At 33.5% G+C, this 22,624-nt stretch overlaps 1 protein-coding gene across 30 annotated transcripts in view; it reads right to left on the reverse strand.

Annotated features, from left to right (window-relative positions):
• The window catches only part of LOC107065823 (CUGBP Elav-like family member 1-A), a 402,374-nt gene that overhangs the window by 217,606 nt on the left and 162,144 nt on the right, over positions 1-22,624 (reverse strand). Inside the window, exons 1-2 of one of the 30 annotated variants that reach the window (XM_089175841.1) lie at positions 15,992-16,341; positions 14,916-15,223 (exon numbers count right to left, since the gene is read on the reverse strand). The exons of the other annotated variants lie outside the window; for them this stretch is intronic. Of the exons in view, the coding sequence (XP_089031967.1) occupies positions 14,916-15,016 (101 nt within the window). The 5' untranslated portion in view covers positions 15,017-15,223; positions 15,992-16,341. Of the gene's footprint in view, positions 1-14,915; positions 15,224-15,991; positions 16,342-22,624 lie in introns of those variants that run through there. 30 annotated transcript variants of the gene reach the window in all.

Below are 22,624 nucleotides of genomic sequence, written 5' to 3' on the forward strand. Positions count from 1 at the left end.
ACGCATGGGGAGGATCGAACGGCGCACAAAATATTGGTCGGTATATCAAACGGGAAAAGACCACTAGGTAGATCGAGACGTAGATGGGAGGATAATATTAGAAGAGACTTAAAAGAAATAGGATACGAAAACCGCGAATGGAAGGATTGCGCTTAGGGACAGGAACAATGGCAGGATTTGGTATTTGCGGCAATGAACTTCCGAGTTCCTAATGCCAATTAATAATAATAATTATTAATAACATTGTTTGAATGAAGGGTTGAGTAAAAGGTAGGAATTAATATTTACGTATATTTCAATTCGTAACTAGAAACCACAACATGTGTTTTGAAAAAATAATATTTAAATTATATATATAACGGATTATCAAATAAGCAAGTGAAGAGCACAAAAAACCCTCAAAGGAGCTGAGTTTAGAAGCATTAAGAAAAAAAAGAAGCCTATGTTATAGAAGAAAAATATAAAGCTCCGTGTGGAATTTGCCAAAAAATATCAAAACTGGACAACTTCTGGATGGAAACGGGTTATTTGGTCAGACAAGACCAAAATTGATAGAATTTGTTCAGATGGCATGTCATTGTTCTGGACTCGTAAAAATGAAAGGCTTAAACCACGACATGTAAAGCAAACGGTAATACATGGAGGTGGATACCTAATGTTTCGGGGCTGCCCAATAGCTCCTTTGAGGGTTCTTTGTGCTGTCCACTTGCTTATTTGTATATCGGTATCTTTTTTAAATAATTTTTTGGCCATGGTGGCACTTGAAGTTTCATCAGATGTGACAAATCGTATAATTCTTCGTTCATCCTGCGGTGATAATTTTTTGGATCTTTTTCTAACATTTAATAACATACTTTTACAGTATTTTTTTTCCTATTTTCTGCACTATTGACTAAATAAAACTACTATTTTTTGCTGTCTGACGTGTTAATAAGCCGTCATTCAAAAAAGAAATTACTTTTTTAAACAATTTGAAGCAATTGCCTTCATATTTGCTTTAATTTATTTGCGTACTTTTCTGTTCGACTGATTGCAAGAAATTGAATGCTTAGACGTAAACGTAAACAAAAAATATATTTTGTAAACATATCAAACTGCTAGATGTAAAAATACTGCTGAAACATTCCACGTAAACATTCCTTTTACGGACCGGTGAAAAACCGAGTCAATCATTTTTGTTTATAAGTGCTAAACGAGGAGACATTGATTATTGAAAAAATTAATGATGTGTATTCTAATTAAAATAAAACTTACTATAATGTCCATTTTTTAATATTCATTTACATTCTTAGCAATAAATAAAGATTTATACAAAAGTAGTGGTTATTGGTTCAGTTATGTTCTTTACTGTATATATATATATATATATATTAGTGCTCCAAAAAAAAAGTCTTTTGCCTATCATCTCCACGAAACTCAATGAATTTCTATTTTCCCGTTTAAATAAAAAAATTGTTTTTACGTTTTTATCCGGTAAAACTACGAAAAAAACTTTTTTCTGAATTTTTCATCAATTATTCTTGTAGGAAATTTAATTCTCTACCAAAAAGTACTGAGGTAGTTTTTTTGTAATCCTAACGGGTAAAAAGTTATCGAGCTTTAAATACTCGCAATAAAAGAAAATTTGAAGGAAGATAGTTTCAAAACAACTTTTTGAAGGAATTGACAATTTTACTAGATAATTTATTTAATTTTTATGGATTAAAAATAATTTTTAACTTTTTGAAAAATTTTTTGGTGACTTCATGTATTTATTTCAAAATTTATCAAACTCTAGACTGTTTATAATATAATTTACACATGTCTTTTGGTGAAGTATTAACTGTGAATTATGAATAATTTTTCTTATTACAATTTAGATATTTTTTCCTATGAGCAGCAACTACTTGTAACAGATATTGTTTCTGTTATTCATCTTTAGTTCCTAATTAATATTAACAGTAATATTACATTAGATACCTTCATCACTATCTGTTTGTGAATTTGTTTCAATGATAACAGGGCTTGATCGTTGTGCACTACGTTCATTTGATAAAAATACTTTTTGTGTTTCTGTGAGCTGGTTAAAAGACTTTTAGAGTACTAAATCGAAAATTTGATCCAACTTCAAAGAAAATCGTTTTTCTTTTGACTTTTTGGTTTGTGTATTGCGAGACTTATTTTTTTTTTTAAATAAAATCCACTCGTTATTGAGACTTACAATTTTTGAAATTGCATTACATGGTTTAATTACTGGTATACCAGTAAGACTCCAAATGTCATTAACCTCATCCAATACATTTCGAACGAACAGTTTGTTTGAGAAAATTCAAATTATAAAAAAAAAACACTTAATACTTGTCGCTGAAATGACAATTTTTGTTTGTTCAATGCACTGCTTTGAAAGCCTACTAAATACACATATTGATTTTTAGATCTGCTTGACATTTTGTCAGTATTATGATTACAAATGTTATGATCAATAATATTCTTTACGTGTTATGCATAAAGTTACTACTACATGGTGAGATAAGGTATAGCAAATGATATTATCGACGGAAACTAGATGACAGTAATTTTTAAAATTGAATTTGAACTTTATTCGAAATTTAAATCAAGAGCAAGCTAGTACTTATGGATGTATACTGAATTTAATTTTTTTATTTAAGAAAAAAATATAAATTACATAATCAAATACTTTGTAACAGGAAATGTGATACAACATGGATTCTAAAATCATATCTGATTAAATTTTCTTTTATTGCGAGTATTTAAAGCTCAATAACTTTTTACCCGTTAGGATTACGAAAAAACTACTTCAGTACTTTTTGGTAGAGAATTAAATTTCCTACAAGAATAATTGATGGAAAATTTAGAAAAAATTTTTTTTCGTAGTTTTACAGGATGAAAACTTAAAAAAAATGTTTTTACGTGTTATTTAAATGGGAAAATAGAAATTCATTGAGCTTCATGAAGAATTGAGATATCAAGCTGCGCTTTGGAGGGAATTTTTTTTTAATACCTAAGAGAAGCTATTGAGACAATAGCACTTGAAAAAAAAATGTTTTTTTTGGACCACTCTAATATATATTAAATATATATTTATATTATATTATATTATTATTATATATTATATATGTATAGAGTAATTAAATGTTTAATGAGCAAAATTGGCTCAGTATGTAAAGCTAATGTTAATTATATTTATCTAATAATACCTGTACGAAATTTTCCTTTCTAATCGAGCAAAACTGAACGAACCAAAAAACAAATAAATATTTAAATCACAGAACGGATTAACTTGAATATAATATTAAGAAAAAGCAAATCTTGACAAACTGGTAGAAAGTATGCAGCAATCCTATCTGCATATAAAAGAGTATATTTACTATAGATACCATTTTACCGTATCCCGTTATTACCGGATTATTTTGCAAAATTTGTACAGCTTAAACCCAGAGAACTTTGAAAATTGCAGCTTGGGTGTAACACGAGAGAATCTCTGCATCTTATTAGGTTATCTAACGGTAACAATCGTTAAATACTCTAGCTAGTCGAATACTATTACTACTGGTGGGTGGTTGCTGTTCTCCTAGTTCGTTGCTGAGTTTGACCGTAACTTCGGGCAATGTCCAGACTCGTTATAACCAACACGAAGAACCGAGCAAAAGCAAATTAGTCTGGTCTATCTCGGGCATCTGATTATCGTCGAGAACCTTTCTTCTCGTACACAATACGCTATTTTACCTACAAGCATATGCATGCATACATGCATACATCTATATATACGAACACACGTAAGCTTATACTTCAAGATATAATAATAATACGTTTTTCTATACGAAGTTTATTGTCAATGTGACGACGAATCTTTCATTAAACTAAATCTCATTCTCTAATATTATCATGCAACATATTAACACGACTAAACTCTAGCGTTTGTTATTAATTAGAAAAAAAAAACGCTTATATACGCGTTATAATATTTCAAAATGAAATATAAATTCGCTACAACTCTAACTATCTTATCATTCTTGCATCAATTCAATGCATACACAACAACAAGCGAATGAGTTTATCGTGATATTAATTTTACGTTTCAATTATTAAAATAAATTAATTTCAATCTTAAATAAAGTGATAGAAATATGAGTCGTATACTTGTTTACTATGTCATTTAGTTTAACTATCTATTATATTGCAATACACTTAATTAATAATTTAAAACAAAATATCTTTGAATGTTTTATTTAATATAAAAAAAAAAAAAAAAATAACACAACAAGACACGAAAAGTTCGATCCTTACAGAACATCGATAGAAATTTTTGTTAAGGGTGCGAAGTGCAAAAAGGGTTCCTCCTCTATGTATGGTCTTTCATTAGCCACAGGAAATTAAGCAAGAACCACCGCAGTCTGTCTGTTTCCTTTCATCCCTTTCGGAGTACTCTTGAAAGCGTTATTCCATGACGTTCATTGGTTGGTTTGGGGATAGTTGGGTGTTGATTTGTACGTACAACTGGTGGCGTCGAATCTCGAAAATCTAACCAATACCAAATACGTTTTGCATCCCTTTGGGATATACATACATATATACACTTCAAGCCTATTTTTTTCATTCTTTTTTTCCCCATTACTTCCTCCTTCCTCTTTACCCTTTCCTCCACCCTTCCTCCCATTTTCTTGTTTATTTCCATTGCAAATACTCATCCTCTTTCATCATATCATATTTATTATATGATTAATCAACTACTACTTCTACTGCTAGAATGACGAGGATGGTTCGATAATAATTATGGTAATAAAAATGCAAACACAAATATCGAATATGTATATGTACATACATATTTCAATTTTAATAATAAATTCATCGAGTTGAGTAAGTTGGTAACTACTTGAATCGAAGTCATTTACCTTGACGGCAATTATTTAACGAATAATATGCGAAAAAGACGACGATATTACTTATGTATTAGTGTATCGAGAAATAGAATAAAAGAAAAAAAAATTTTTAATCCCAAGAGCCCGAGAAAGAGAGAGAAGAGAGAAGAGGAAAAGGTTGTGAAGCCAAAAGTAAAGAGGAAATACGCGCGATGTGCATTACACTTTTAAATCTTAATTATCAAGTCAGATTACGAGGAATTAATTTCGCATCGGTGCAAAACGCGCTCCGTCTAATGACGTCCAATGTTGAAAATCGATTTAAACGCGAACGTACGGTACCCTTCCTGTCAGCCCTTTAGCCTTTCGATTACCTTATTTAAAAAACAAAAAAAACAATATCGTCGGTAAACTAGTATTATCTTTCTCTCTTTCTCTTTCTCATTTGCTTTGATGGTCATATTAAATCGAAAATATTCATTATTGCATTAAAACGTGAATTCATTGATACGAAGCCTTTAATCAAGAAAGAAAAGAACAAAATTTAATGGATTTTACTTTCTTCTTTCTTCTTTTTTTATTACGATTCAACGTAAATCTGAATTATATGATTTAACGCAAGACATCTATATATATATATATATATATAAATTTATACTAACTCTCTGACAGCTTCACGTTTCAGTCAACCCTCTTTTGCATCAGGGCTACACGACCCAGCCCCTTCATTTGCGAGACGACAAGCGAAACTCCGTATTGCCCCTAAGCGCAAACGTTAAAGAGAGAGAGAGGGAAGAAAAGTGGGTGGTGGTGTTGGTAGTGGGGATATCGAGGTAGGTAGAGGGTGACTTTGACTCGAAAGGAGGTGGTTGCGGGATGGTAGGTAGATAGGAAAGGTGGGTTGGGTACACGAGGGAGGAGAATTTGCATAATTGTTTTCAGTTTACCAGGGCGCCTTGCGCTAATGAAGAAAAAATACGTCCTCGGCGTGCCGTCCGTGCAGAGCGATACGGTAACCACCGATATTCCTCCCTTTCCTTCCCTTTTTTCTCCCCTTCCACCACCATCTCCGCCCCCTTCTCCACCCCCTCTTTTTCTTTCTTCTTCTTCACCTCACCTCATTGCCACTCTCTTCATCCCATTCGTTTCCAAGCCCTCTCTTGTCCCCCTCTCTACCCTCCTCACCCTCATCTACCTTCATCACCTTCACCCCCACTCTTTCTTTTCACTCGCTCGTTCGTTTGTTCAGTTCGTTCGTTCGTAGCTTTTGCTTGCTTTTATTTCGCCAGTACCGTTCTTCCGAACCCTTTGACTTTTTAATGATTTATTAACTATAGTACGGAAAACATAATTATTTATAATTAATTTTGTAATGAACGCCATCGAACCAACGACCAAACGAATATATTCGAAACTTTGCAATTACACGTACAACAAGATCTCATATTTCATTATATTTTTACGTGTACGCACACTTGTTTTTTCTTATTTCATCGTACATGATAGAAACCTAGTAAGACTTTAATAATTTATAATTGACAATAAGTAACGAACGATTATCGAGAGATAATAGATAACGTTCTATTTAAAGTTATATTATAATTATTATGACTGACGTTTACGTTTAACGTAAAGGTTTAGAGAAATGAACTACGACGGAAGGAAACATTTTCGAAGGAATTATAATACGTACACTAATCGTTTGCTTTCATCGTCACACATACACACACACAAACTCTATTTCTCTTTCTCTTTTAGTTTTGAATGAAGTATAACAATTCCATCGAATGCATTGAGTCACATTGTTTCATGTTCGATTTTTCCTACGAAACTATCTAACGTAAAACGAACGAACCTACGAATGAACCTACGAACGAACCAATGAACGAAGGTACGAACGAGCTAGCTGGAAATCGTATTTACCGTGAAGGAAATGAAATTCCGCGTTATCACAGTACTCGCGATTGGTGGTGTGACCATAGGTCCTGGTACGAGCAAGATAGATAGATAGCTAGATAGATAGACAGATAGCTAGATAGATAGATAGAAGGAGAGAGATAGAGAAGTGAAAGGGAATGCTGAGCGATCGTGTGCGAAGGGTGATAGGTAATTTCGAGCGGATACCACGAAGGACTAATCTTCGAGCAAATCACGATGAACGTATTGGTGCCGCGGGCGCGTTGACTAGAGTTAGACCTGCAAAATCGAAAACGTCGATCGATTTTAACATCCTCCTTGCGTTCCCTTTCCCTAGTACTACACGATTGAGGATACCGACGTTCAAGGGGTTTGATAGAATACCAAGATGAGATAGAAGGTGAAAGACGAAGCTGAAATAGAAGGAAGAAAACGAGAACGAAGGAACGTACGAATGTACGAAGAAAAAGAAAGGGTGAACGGTGAACAAGAAAGACGAGGAAGAGGGGCTGAAGGAGAGGAAAGATAGAAGGGTGACCATCCACGTTTTAAACTCTCCGCTAGATACGCCGGTCACGTGTAGTGTCCGCTGATACGAAAGCAGCATACAAAACTTTTTCACCCCTTTCTCTTCTCAGTTCTCTTAGCCTCCTATATCTGAAGCCCTTTAAAACCCCTTACACCCGAATATCCCCTCATTCTTCCAACCAAGCTCGCTTACCGAGTATGTATATGTCACCATCACCACCACCACCACCACCACCATTGTCCTCCTCCTATACATCCCCCAATCCCTACATTCGTGAACGTACATTACTATCAAGCAAGCAACCCTAGCAGAGACAAGAAACAAGAAGGTCCCTGAGCTCTACGTGAGCTCCAGACACGTACACAGTGTCCTCTTGCAAACAACATTTTAAAGAGAAGAAACGTTCGACTCTTTCATTCTTTCTTTCTTTCTTATACTATTTTTTTTTTACTCCCCTTACTTTTACTCTTTTACTTTTTCTTCTTCTTCTTCTTTTTCTTTTTCTTCTGTATTTCTTGCCAACATATGTACGTTCTATAAAACCCCGTTAACCCAAAGTCACATATATCTTTTTACACTAAGAATGATTTATTCGATTTTCAATGCTGTTCTTTCATAGACCTTTTCTTTGTTATTATTTTATATCTTTTCCTTCTTTACCCAAATCTTATATATTTACTATTATTTAATAATAACATTCGTTATTTTTTTTCTTAATCTTAATAAATGAATGATCGATTAGAAGTTATTTGATCGTAGAAGAAAATAATTCTCGATCAATGGAAAAAAAGGACAGATAACAGCGAAGAACATTGATTAAAAAAAAAAAACAAGAAGAAGAAAAAAATATTTCCACAGCAGCAGAATCAGCAGCCTGTGCTGATGGTTTTCTACGAAATTACGGGAAAAAATTTTCCACGACTTTCACCGTCCCATACTGTTCTGACCCTATCCATCTCTATCGAATCATCCTGTCTGTCTATCTCACTCTCTCTCTTTCTCCTCATTCCCTTTTTTCTGATACTTTTTCTCACTCACCCTCTAACCGATTTACTCCTTTCTTTACATCTTTAGATTCGTCAGACCGTAAGTCTCGTCATCACAGTTTTTTCTTTTCAGCCTTTTTTTTCTTTCACAACCTCCACCTCCTCCGCCAACTCAAACCCATTCCCCTCCCACGAATATTTCCTTTCTTCGTCGCCAAACCGAGCTGCTGAATTAACGCGACTAAATAAGTGCTTACAAGTGGATCCATCTTTAAACGAAAAGATCTTACTAATTGTCAAAATGGATGGATTGAGGTAGGATGATGAGAAGAAAGGGGAAGGAGAGGAAAGGATGAGGTAAAGGAAATCGTAGTTACATTGATTGCGATTCTTTGATAGAAAGAAATAGATTATGAAGAAATTCAAAGAGTAAAAAGAAATTCGATAGATTTCCACGATGGTTAAAGAACGATTAAATCGAATTAAGTATTCTAATATATATATATATATATATCTTTATACATAAAAATTCAGTGTTTTATTGTTAATTTCCAATGAACTTTGAAACTATTGAACCGATCTAAATGAAATTATTTTTATTTTGTGTGATTTGTTCAACTTAGTATATAGAATAGTTTTTATCGCGATTATTTCTATTTTTTGTTAATAATTTAAGGATTTATTATTTAGAGGTTATCTAGGTCTTTAGGTTGTTTAAGTGTTCAATAGATGGCGTCGTATTTCAATTTAATTATTTCAATTTATATACGACATAACCTTACTTTTTCTATTTTTTCATGTTTTATTTTATTTGATGTATTCCATTCTAATTGTGGTATTATTTTGTGTGTCATTACAATTTAATAAATAGTTTAGAATTGTATTAAATAAATATTTTATAAAAAAAACATCCTAGTATACACACAGATATACAATCGTATTAACAAACATTTGGCTTTAGTTTCTTATAAAAAGAAAATAAAACCAAATCGTGTTTTGTTTCTTATTCAAAATAAATACGAAATCAAATAAAAAAAAAATAACAAAACAAAAGAAAAAAAAAGATGAACATACAACGAAATGCTTTTTATTTAGTATATAATCCGGTCAATTTGAAAAGTAGTATCTTACTTTCTTTCTCTCTCTTGAAAATCGTGAAATTTTCAATGAAACGATTCGATACTAACGATCCTAAAATGTGTGTGTATCAGAGAGAGAAAGAGAGAGATAGAGAGATAGAGAGAAAGAGATGCAACCAACGCCTACGAATTTCAGTCGGCGTGATCGAAGATTCGATAATCGTACCGAGATCGGTCCACGACTGCGATACGCCTCGCGGCGTCCAATTACTGATCGGTAATTGGGGCAGAATTTCTGCTGAGCTCAAATTTGTGCTCTCTCGCTTTTGTCCGTCCTCTACTACCACCACCACACACCACCATCACCACCATCACCTCTGCTGAAATCCTGGCCCCCCTTTTCCTACCGCACCCGACCAACTTCCTCTTCATTCCTTCCTTCCCCCTACACCTCTTCTCCCATCTAACAAGCAACCCACGATCGTACTTGTACCCTGTTTCAACCTGCTGCGGTCAGTAGCCATTGCTTCATTGTTAATTAAAGCGATTATACCTGCTTTCAAGGTACGAGATCACCGTACTCCTCTCTCTCTCTCTCTCTCTCTCTCTCTCTCTCTTTCTTATCTTGCAAATATTTTTTATTCTATTTTTATTAGAACTCATAGTTTAGACTACCTACTATCGAATGCTATTGTTACATAGTTATCAAAATTATTATTAGGACAATTTGAAATATTTCTCGTATAAATGACATAATTAAATTCTTGATTAGTCGTTCATTTTCATTGACAAAATTACATAAATAAAATTGATATTATATTATTAGAAAGTATTTAGGAAGAAATATGAAACATAATATTTTACATAATTACGTATATAAAAATTAATCGGATAAAATATTTTAATCTTAAGTTACATGGAAATAGAACTTTGAGTTTATTTGCTTATTTTACTGATAAATATAATCCTAATTGGTTTATAATTAGCCAAAGTATTTTGAAATGACGTTGAATTACAACCTCAACCCCTGTTTACTCGGCTAAAGAATTCGAATCGACGAAGGATCCTTGAATTTCTCGTCTCAAATTTATTTTCCTTGGTTATTTATAATTAAAAAAAAAAAAAAGAAAAAAGAAATCAAATAAAATCGAATCAAATAAAATGCAAATGATTTTCTCTACGTTTCTTGACAATGAGATATGAATAAATTCCTGGGAATGTTATTTCCCGGTTGCGAATAAAACGAACTATGGGGAATGAATAGGAGGTGGAAAGGGTGGGGGTTTGTAATTATTTTTCAATTAATACGCGAAAGCATCGGGGAAAAGTCTGGTTCATGGTTGGAAAAAAATACGCAACGTCATAGCGTACGCATAGCTTGGCTATGGTGGTGATGGTTGTGATGGTGGTGGTGGTGGTGGTACTTACGCGAGATAGTCGAAAATTATTCCCGAATCAGCCGTTTCGCGAACCCTCGAATTTATTCCCCTCGAAGCACGCGTAACGGAGCGTATACAAGGTACTTTAAGTGGGAGGTGGAATCCATGGGGGTAGATTTCAGCACGTATAGTATTCCCCGTCCTCCCTTCTCCCAATTTCGACGTCCGTTAGTTCGAATTTTCGTAGTAAACTTTCCGACGATCGTCTTGACCGATCGAAACTTAAATCGAACCCTAATCTGTGTGTTTCATCGACAAAACAACATTACTGATTTGATAAAGATTATGATAATTAAATTCTCAAATAAAAAATAATCTGAAATAAAAATGTTACATGAAGTATATTTTCCTCTGCTCTATTTTTTTTTTTTTAATCGAAGCAATAATGTATAAAAAAAAAGAAAAGAAAAAGGGTCATAATAAAATTCTTCTATCTCGTCAGTTTTAAAGGATTGATAATTAATGACAGTGAAAAAAGAAAAAGAAAAAGAAAGAAGACACGATACAGGCACAGAAATAGAAATAGAAATAGAAAGAGAGTGAAACCATAGATGGAGGAGGGGGATTGGGGGTGTAATGAAGGTCGGGGTAGGTGGGCAGGTGAAGGGAAAAGTACTCGTCGAATCAAAGGAACGAATCGGTCGGTATCGTCGATGTTCGCGCGGTATCGTTCGGTAGAGCACGAATTTAATTTCCTCCGTCTATCCGGCGCCACCAGTTACCGTGAGGTATAGTAGTATAGCAACCGAGGAAGGGAATCGGTAAGGGGAACTAATTATTTCGTTGGCATTGGCTATACGAATGCTGAAAGATGAAATGAATGAATCAATGGGGGGTGGAGGCTGGTGGGGGAGGAAAAGAAAAAAGAAAAAAAAAGAGCTTTCCACTCTGCTACGCTGCATGGCCATCTCCCTTTTTCCCTTCCCCTTCCCTCACCCTTTCTATACGTCGAGCCATCGAACACACACACACCCACACACTTTCTTTCTCTCTCTTTCTCTGGCCCTTTTCTATACTCTTTTTCCATTTCGCGCAATAAGCGAAAGTTATTTTCCCGCACAGTGCGGGCGGGTCTCGTGCTTTCGAAGCCAACCAAACGGGGATGAAATGGGGTTTGGTATGAGGGGTGGAAAGGAAAAGAAACAGAGATAGAGAGATAGAGAGAGGGAGAGAGAGAAAGAGATAGGAAAGGCAGCTTGCGATAAGCGGTTATCGGAGTGTAATTCAATTATGGGATCTTCACGGTGCCTGGAGCACCATTGTCTCGTTTTGCCAACCACCCTTCTCTCTACCTCTCCCACAACCCCCTCCCCACCCTACCGTTAGCACCCATGCCATCGTCGAGGTAGACGCTGATTCGTTATCACCCTGCGTCCGTTGAGACACAATGGTGTTAAACAGGAGATAACCAAACTGATATTATAGTTATCGAACCTCCTCCCTCCTCTAACCCTTAACCCCATCCCCATCCCTTACCGGAGTGTTACCCTCGTTGACAACTTTGTTAAGTCACGTGACTACTGTCTCTGTCTCTTTTTTTTCTTTTTTCTTTTTTTGTTTCATTTATCTATTTATCGATAGAAATTTGAAAAAATAATAATATACAGTATATGGTCGTAAAATTCAACGAATAATATTGACGAATAATATCACGTGTGTAATATCGCACAAGCATGTACAAAGAAAATGTAACGATACATTTTTTTTTTTCATTCATTCGAGAATATGTTTTTGCATGGAACATTTAATTAACGAAATAGATGATAAAATGCAAATATTTGAAGGAAATTTACAAATGTAGGAAAAGTTGTAATAGAAAGTTGTATAGATCGTATAATATTATTTGACCTATATTTCTAACCTGTTAAAATTGTATTTTATTTAATAAAAAAAAAAAAAGAAGAAACAACACACGAAGAAATTATTACCAACGGTAGTGATGTTGAACTCACAATTTTTTTTTTACAATTATTCTGTTTTTTTCATTCAATCGTAATATTATTACGATGATGATAATATAAATCGTATTATAGATACGAAAGATTCGTGACACACTAATTATTAATTATTTTCTTTCGTTATCTTGTTGTACCTTGCTTTTTTTTTAATCATTTCTTGTTTTCTTTTTTCCCCCACGAGAATTGATATGAAATAATCGTAACCCGACATACATATATATATATATATATATATATATATATATATATAACATATGTTGAACTAATTTCTTATCTTTATTATTGAAATGAAAGTACGATGTTAAAAACAAAAAAAAAGAAAAAGCAATAAAAATGTAAGAAATTAATAATCGTTTATCGTCTGTATCGTTGAACCATTTTGGATAAACGACTTATTTGTTTTTTTTTTCTTTTTTATTCAGATTAAAATATTCAAGCGAATGTGAGATATCATTATAATTAAGAATATTATAATTAATTGGTAATTTATTATTCGTTTTCGAGCACGCGAGTATTGTATGAAAATAAATCGATATGTTTTTTTTTTCAACGATAGATAACTTTTTTTATTTTCTTATCTTATCTCTTCATTTCATTTCTTTTTCTTTTTTCTCGATCCGTGATATTTTAATCCGTTTACTTCGATAAAAAAAAAAAAACTTCTCAATAGATTTGCCTACGACGATTGGTGTTTAATCGAAACGATAAAGGAATCGATAGGAATGGGCACCACCTGCTTCGTTAGCGGGATTCTGAAAGAAAGTGAGAAGAAGAAGAAGAAGAAGAAGAAGAAGAAGAAGAAGGAGAAGGAGATCTGGAAAAACGAAGTGAAAAGAAATAAAGGCAAGGCGGAAGGAAAATTCAAAGCTCGGTGGTGCGAAACTCTTTAACGACTCTACCTTCTGACTTTTCTACCCCCTACCCCTTCTTCCACCCACCTCTTCATTTTTTTTTGCTTTCTGCCCCACCTTCTTCTCCTGTTTCATCGTCTTCTTTTACTGATTTTTTGTTTGCTTTTTTTCGTTTTATTTCTATTTTTTTTTTTTTCTATTTTTCACCCTGACGATTCACTAGGAAAAAAAAGCGAAAGGGAGAGTACCGGAATAAAAAAAATAAAATAAAAAGAAAAGATTTCGTGGATTAACGGTAAAGATTAAGACCGAACAAACAAACAAAAAATAAGAAAGAAAAAAAGATAATGGGAAGAAACACTTTAACGCTAAACGATGTTTGTTTTGTACGTATAATCATTTTTTTTTCTTCATCTATGCATGCACCTGTTGTTAACACTTGGCATGCAGGCAACGTATTTTTACGTTTTTCGTAGTCTGTCACAGGAGCGCGGGTTACGTAAAAATACGTATTTAGTAGATTTGTGATGAATAGTGGGTAACGTATAATTACAACACAGTGAAGAGAACAAAGCGTTTGACTATGTATATGATGAATCGTGCATTTTTCAATGTACATGTAATATAAAATTCGACAAAGACACAAAAAATAAGATACAAGAAAATTTTGACCAAATTTCCGCGCGATTCACGAAAAAACGCCCGCTGCATGGCGAAGTATACCCGCATGCCAAGTGTTAACTGCGTTAAAAAATATTTGTAAAATAAAAAAAAAATAAAATATTGCGTGCTGTGCGTTATTAAAAAAAAAAAGATAAATAAAATTGAAACGGAAATATAATTAATTTTGTTGTTTTTTTTTTTTGTAAAATAATTATAAAATCGATATATTACGCGATCAAATAAATCCATTGTTATTTTACAAAAATATCTGATATTTTATTTTTCTCTGTAACGACATAAGATAAAACTAATACACAACCGAGAGTCTTCTGATGACTCAACAACGACCTCTATTTAATACGTTTAGTATACGTAAACATTCTTTCGATTAGAAGTAGAGAAATATTCTTCTACAAACATGTTTCTTCTCTTACACGTAATTCTTATATTTAGAATAACTCACAAACGTTTCTTATGTTCGCAAATAGAACACTATATTGCGATAATACATGATATATAGAACAGAAAATACGAGAAAAGAAAATAAAAATAAGAAAATAAAGAAAAAACAAAAACAAAAAAATACGAAAAAAGATAAGGGGGGAAAAAATAAGAAAAAGAAAAATAATCTTACCAATCGTTCGGCTCGATGTGATTTTCATTCTCGTTCGTGTGCATCGGCATACTGTTCTTCAATAATTTATAATCTAGAATTAATTTGTGTTGCTGCAACATCACACTTACTTTTATTCTACTATGAATTTTATTCCTATTACTATATATATATATATATTTTTTCTTCTTTTAAATTTGTGTTTATGTGTGTGTTAGAAGCAACTACAAACGTTATCGTTGTTTTTCACGCTTTCTCCTGTTGATCCTTTTCCTTTCTCTCTCTCTCTCTCTCTCTCTCTCCTTCTCTTTTATTCTCTTAACGATTTGCTGCAATAAACAGGATAAAATTGAGAATATTTCTCTTCACCGAAAACTTTCGACGAGTTTTCCCAGATAGTTATACACCTTCTACCCTTCTACTTCACCATCACAACTACCACTACCACTACCACCACCACCACCACTACCACCACGTACCATTCCTCCCACTTTGTTATCAATGCTCGAATTAATTCTCCGTAAACCGGGGGAAAACGAATGGGCGAATGTTCAAGGAACGTGTTCCGTGCCGTAGCAAGTTAAAAACTTCTTCCCGGACGGTCCGCGTATAATAATATTAAATTCTAGCCGAGTTATCTTCGCGTTTTTTATTTTTTTATTTTTTCTTTTTTTTTTCTCTTTTGTACCTTATTCGTTGCAAGCACGCGTATTTAATGAATCAAATCACGGAATGCAGGCAAAAAACGAACGGAAAGATGAAAATGAGAAAGAGAGAGAGAGAGAGAGAGAGTGAGTGATACATATAGACAGAGGGGGAGTGAGGATGGAAAAGAGGGGGAGATAAGTAAGGGTGGATAGGAGAGGGGGAAACTGTGTATGTATCTATGTATGTGTGTCTGTTAGTCGAATGCAGAAAAAGTGGTAACGTATTTCAACGAACCTCGTGGTTTTTCTAGAATATTCCAACGAACGTTGATCCAAGTAAACACAGTCTTTCTCTCTCTTACTCTCTCTTTCTTTTTCCTTTTCACTCTATATCTATCTATCTAACTATCTCTTACATTCTCTCGTTTAAAGTTCATGCACATAGCTTACCCAAAAAATGAAGTAGGTACATCAACGAACAGAACCACCACCACCAGCAGCAGCACGTAGATGGATGAAAATGTGGGTGAGGGGGAGGAGAAATACCAGGTACTCGGTGGTAAAAGAGAGAAAATTCGGAAAAAGCGAATTTAACTAAACCAAAATGCAGCAAGGAAGGTGGACCAACAGCAGCAACAGCAGCAGAAGTTTGTGAACAAGATAATTGAACGAAAGGAAAGTTTTATCCTCGATTTTGAATGGTGCAATTGCAACGCAATTTTGAAGATAACGATAGAAACGTTAAGGAGCCAGCCACTGTGTAAAAATGTTGCGAATCTTTCGAACGTACAAGAATAACTGACAAGATTTTACGTATATCGAATACTTGTAAACAACTTTCAAGACCTTTTCGTCCTTTCCCCATACTGAACAGCAGTAAACAGGAATAGTTTAAATCTATACTCTCGTGTGAGTTTATACTTATATATTTCTATGTTTATATGATATGTGTTATGTTCATAATTGTCTCTGTGTCTGTATGTGTGTGTGCTTACAAAGTCCTTCATCGGAATGTTTTTTTTTATATATTTTCTCTTTCGACTTTAACAATACGTAAATACGTTTAGAAAGTTAGATGAAAAGTATATTATTATCGATAAATATATTACATGTATTAATATGAGAGAAAATAATAATAATAATTATTTTTTTGTCTTTTCTAAATTATAATAATATCTATCGTTTGAAATAATCTGAAAAAAATATTTTCGTTAATAGGAAATATTTGTAATAATTTTAGTCCGACCGAACGTAAACGTGATTATGTATACGTTATACCTACGTATGTATATCCAATACGCCGCGTGTGGTACATTACGGAATTAATCGAAGTTTTCCCTGTTTATAATGTATGTTCAGTTAAAAAACGTTTTAAATTGTCCACCCTCGTATCTTTCCTTCCTCCTCCTCATCCCTCTATCCAACATTCGCGAATAGAACGGGCAGAATTGCAATTTCGATTACGTAACTCTTTGGAATAATCTGTATGTGATAAAAATCAAATTTTTACGGTACTGCCATTTACGAACTGTAGGATCATTTTGAAATTTCATTTTCCTTTTCGCATATATATATTGTAATAGTAAATACATTCTGCATTATATTCGTTGGTTGTTCGTTCGTTGTCGTCGTCGTCGTAATCGTCGTTGTGTTGTATTGTGTTGTATTGTATTGTATGCTTATGTATATACGTGAACGTGTGTATCTGTGAGTAGGATACGATACGTACTACCCTATATAACGTAGAATTGCGTTTGCAAATATTAACGAGCCTTTGCCTACTAATGGATGGACGCTCATTGCGCCCGACTGCGACGAGTTTTCGAACGTGGCTTTACATTCACGTACTATATATATCTATATATACATACATACATAAATATATACACGTATACGAGTACGAATACAAAAATAGAGATTTTAATCGTGAAAAATTTCTATCGCTAAATTATCGATACCCCCACCCCTTTTATCCACCACCACCTCCTCTTCCCTCCTTTCACTCCATCAATATCGTTCTTTCCATATCGTTCATTAGCAAAGTAGTTTAAACGAATAACACAGGAATATTTTACTAACTACTCTCTATGTTCATACCTACCACCTATTACTAAACATGTGCGCGGTATCATTCTACTATATTGCATAAATAAAAAGAAAAAAAAATATAAAATAAAATAAACATTTGCAGGATATTCATATGTCCTTAATTAACAATTCCGTTTGGTCGGACGAACGTGGTTTAAAATAAACGTTGAAAAAATCGAAATTCTACAAAGATACGAATTAACTTTCTCTATGACGAACAAAATTATCTCTTAAAGATACTCATTTTCACCTCTCTCTCTCTCTCTCTCTCTCTCTTTCTGTTATATCATTTTTTTGTATTTTACTCTTCTTTTTTTTTTCTTTTTATACCCCCTCTCGTATATCTCGTTTGCTCGCAGGGCTCGGGGGGTTTGAGAGGCGAATTTTGATTTTGTCTTTTACATCGACGAGACAGCATGTGTGAGAGAGAGACAGAGAGAGTAGACCCCTCGTTGGCTGGGTTTAATTACTTTGATGAGAGAATAAGTGTAGGCAAAAAATGTACGAGCTTTCACTCTCTTTCTCACTCACTCACTCACTCACTCTTTTTTCCCTTTCTCTTTTACCTCTCTTCTTTCAACCCTCTCTTCGACCTTTCCGCTCAGCGTATCAACGAATGCCTCCATCTTTCTCTACTTTCTCTCTCTCTCTCTTTCTCTCTCTCTTTCTCTCTCTTACACTCTAGCGATATGGAAATTTTAATATGCAGCAGTGAGGTAACGAACAACGAGAATGAATTTAATACTTCATTTATTTTAAAACACACGAGCAACGATAATCTTACACGTTCGCTCATATACACAATCCAACACATACAACACAAGGTAGATACGTCGCGTGTAATTTTCATCTGATGCTTGGACACTTTTTGCTTTTTATTTTTATTATTTTTATTTTGTGTTTTTTTTTCTTTTTTGAATTTTTTTTCCTCCCCACCGAAAGCCTCTCACTATTCCCTCCGTCACCTCTCCCTACCTCTTTCCCAAATTTTCTACCCAACCCCAGTCGTATATATTTATTACATAGGAAAATAATTACGGATAGGGGACGCGTTAAAATATCCTGTGCCGTATGACAAGTAGTGAGAGATATTGGATAAACAAACGTGGTAAAATAACGAATTTAACGAACAAGGGGGGAAGGGAAAGCATTGTGGGCTTGCATTGATTTTTCTCTGAAAAACAAAAAAAGAAAAAAGAAAAAAGAAAAAAGAAAAAAAATAATACATTTAGTTTAAAAATATTACAGAACAATCTATCGAAAACGTTTCAATCGAGGTATCTCATTTTTTTGAATTATTATTCAAAAAATGTTAGACGTATATAACATTTACAAAGTAATAAATACGAAGTAATTTTAATGATTAATGTAAATGACGTTTTCATTTTTAATTAGCACAAAATGACGCGTTATTAGACCAACTTATCACATTGAGAAATGAACGGGAGAAGTTATTTTCCACTTCACATACGTCGGTCGTGGTACGAACGTGGAAAATTCGTGGAATGCGGATGCTAGATAGATGGATAGATGGATAGATGGACGAACACGAATAGATATAACTACTACTATTACTATTGGTATTATTTTTGGTATGAAGAAGATATCTAAACGAATATAATAGAAAATGAAAAAAGGGTTCAGTCAGTAAGCGTAATGTTTTTCTTTTTCCCTCTTCTTATCGTTTAATTATGTGAGAATAAATTAAAATTTGAATTATTTTCTTCTACCCTTTTCTCTCTTTCTCTTCTTCTTCTTCTTCTTCTTCTTCTTATTCTATCCTTTCTTTTTATCTCTTTGACCTTCCGTAGTATATTAAAAAAGTTTACGAGATAACGCGACTACCATCTGCCAGACAATTAAACGTAAAAAAAAAAAAAAAGAAAGGAAAAAAAGAAAAAGGAAGAAAAATTTTATCCGATAGCCTTTAAAAAAAAAAAAAAAAAAAAAAAAAGAAATAAGTGATCGCAAGATCCTTCATCATTTTCTTATTTTTCTTCTTCTTTTTCTTCTCTATTTTTATTTAGCTCAAAGAGATTACAACCTTTTTTGATCGATCCAAATTTTATTCGTTATTAGTTTATTAGTTTGAAAGTGTTTTTAATGAAAACTTAGAAGAAAGTACGAGATGAGTGATCCAAATGAAAAACCGGATCGAAAGATACATAACGTTTGATAACAAGACGTAGCATAAACTCTCTCTCTCTCTCTCTCCCTCCCTCTCTTGACGATATTTAGAAGGACTTCGTTTGGGAAACCTTCAACTAGTAAGGGTTCTCCCAGTCGCATTGACCGAAGTAACTTTGGATTCAAACTTTGCTTCCACGATGTCCTTTTCCTCTTCCCTTTTCTTCTCTCCTCACTTCACCTCACCTCACCATACCTCACTTTACCTCACCTCTCCTCTGCTCTCCTCTCTTTATCTATCTTACTTCTTCTTTTCACTTTCTTTTCGTTTCTCGCTTTTTCGTTCGTTCGTTCGTTCGTTCGTTGCGTGGCAACTTATCACAAACGGCAGCCTGCCGCCAAAGGGCGAAGATTAAATTGGCTCTCGAGCATCAGGAAAAAGTTTTACGAACGCGGAGTCGCTGTCCACAAAAGGAAAAAACGAGCAACCGTTATCGTTCCTCGAAAGAGGAAAACGAAAGAGAGAGAAAGAAAGAGAAAACAAAAACATGAAAGAAAGAAATAAAGAAAAGTGGTATTTATACTCGTTCAACTTTTTCTAACTTGTCATTCCTTCTCAGGTAGTAAAAAATATAATTTATGATCGTTAAGTATCATACGTATTCATTTTGATATTTAATAGAAATGAAATAATAACATTGTAACGGTAATAATATTCGTAATAAAGTGAATTTAAGATTATAATGTTCTAATTTTAGCATTTTTTGCATTTTCAGTGATGAATTTGACGGTTAAATTGTTCTGTAATGTAAGTAGAGTATATTAAAATACTAAAATAATTGTTAGTTTATTGATTGGAGAGTTTATTATTGTCTAAAAGCTCAGAATATATGATCTAGATACCGTCCTCTTCAAGATTCACTTTCAGACTGAATCATTGTCCTCTATGAATTTATACTTTTGAATTTTACTTATGAATTTATACTTTCATTCAATGTTGTTTATATAACTTTCTGAATGTTGCGCATCTGTACAACGGAAATAATCAACATAATTAATAGAGTTTAAGATTGTAATATACTAATTTTACCATTTTTTGCATTCTAACGTAATTATTTTATCGCTCCTGCGCAGTAATGACTTCTTGTGTTAAATTTTCCTACGAAGAGTAAATTATTTCTTTTTATAACATTTCTACCACGCCAATATTTCTATCCATCACAAATAAACACGGGCAACCGGAAAATAATAATTGACAAATGTATTTAGGTCACTTTCAAAATAAACTATTTCTTCGCTTCATTAATAACCAAAAAATGCTAAAAAATCTTAATGAATTTGAATACATTAGTAAGAAGTATCTTTTTATAATGAAAAGATCATGTAAAAATGTAAGCTAATATCGATTTTATATGTAAAATGAAGTTACACTACTTTTAAAATAAAAGACTCAAATAATAAATTATAATTTCCCTATATATAAAAAAAAAAAAAACCGAATAAAATTAATTTTATTTTCTATTAATCCTAAGCGTTAAATCGACAACATTAGATCTGTTGAAAGATAATTCAAAATTAGCTTTCGAAAGCTCGGAATTAACTTTAGTAGAATTTTAGCGTCCCAGCACGTGTATGAACGCATGCGCACACCTACGCACGCACGAGAATGTGTACAAGAGAGAATAGGAGAATAGAATAGAGAAAGGAGATGAGCATAAAGCAAGAGAGTAGTGTACAGAATGAATAATATCAGCGTGTGTTTGCGTTTCATCGCTCTCTCGTACACATTACTAACGCTCGTCTGAACGCTGGTCTTTTCGAAGGGACGGCAAACAGGGGTGGGTGGTTGGGTTGGGTGGGTTGGTTGAGGTGGGACGTAAAACGGGGAGAAACACAATGAGCACTCAAGTAATAACGAAATTGATGTAGACCCGGTCGCCTCGCTTCTGTAAATACGCCGTAATGTGCACATTCGGGTTGTACCAATTAATTTGTCCTGTACGCACAACCATACCCCCCACCATCATTTTCACAATACCATCTCTGTTCTATCTTCCGTTTCTGTGTTTCTTCTCTCTCTCTCTCTCTCTCTCTCTCTCTCTCTCTCTCTCTCTCTCTCTCTCTCTATGTATGTTCTTCTACATTTCTAACTGTCTATTTGCTCTTACAATCTTATCTATTTTTTTGATTCCTTTTGATATCTAATTGCAAGTATTTAAATATTTTTTTTTTTTAAATAATTACTAATACGAAACACGCTAAAATTTAATTAAACGGATAAATAATTTTTGTTTGTAATAATAAAATATAATATTTATCTTTCTAGTTTAATTCTAGATGCATGCGTTATCACCACAACTACCACAACCTACAATTTTTTAAGAATTTCATAATTGTATACTTACTTTGAGAGAGAGTGGCGAAAAGAAAGAAAGACAAAAAATAATATAAAATTAAAAAAAAAAGCAAGAAGAAGAAGAAGAAGAAAAGAAAAAGTAGAAGTAAAAAAGAAAAAGATCTTATTTACAGGGTCTTAACGATAGATCCGTTTCACGAACAGAGCAAAGGGTAATTTACATTCAATTCAGGAAATCCAAGATGTCTATTGGCTAAAAGACCGTTCCGAGAAGAATACCCGACTACCCAGCTCCTACATCGGATATCCCGACATCTGCATAATTCTGCTTCCATTCTTTCTACTCTGTTTCTCTCTTCGTTCTGCTTTTGTACTTTTCTTTTCTTATACTACTACCTTTTCTATTCTACTTCCCGTTTCTCTTCTTTTTCTACTTCTTCTTATTCCTTTTTTTATGGCATTTACGTCATTCCAGTTCGCGAATTTTCAACACCTACTTCAGACACGTTCGT

Source organism: Polistes dominula, unplaced genomic scaffold (genome assembly GCF_049000335.1).
Source record: "Polistes dominula isolate Pdom_NZ unplaced genomic scaffold, Pdom_raw_medaka contig_19, whole genome shotgun sequence".
NCBI lineage: Eukaryota > Metazoa > Arthropoda > Insecta > Hymenoptera > Vespidae > Polistes > Polistes dominula.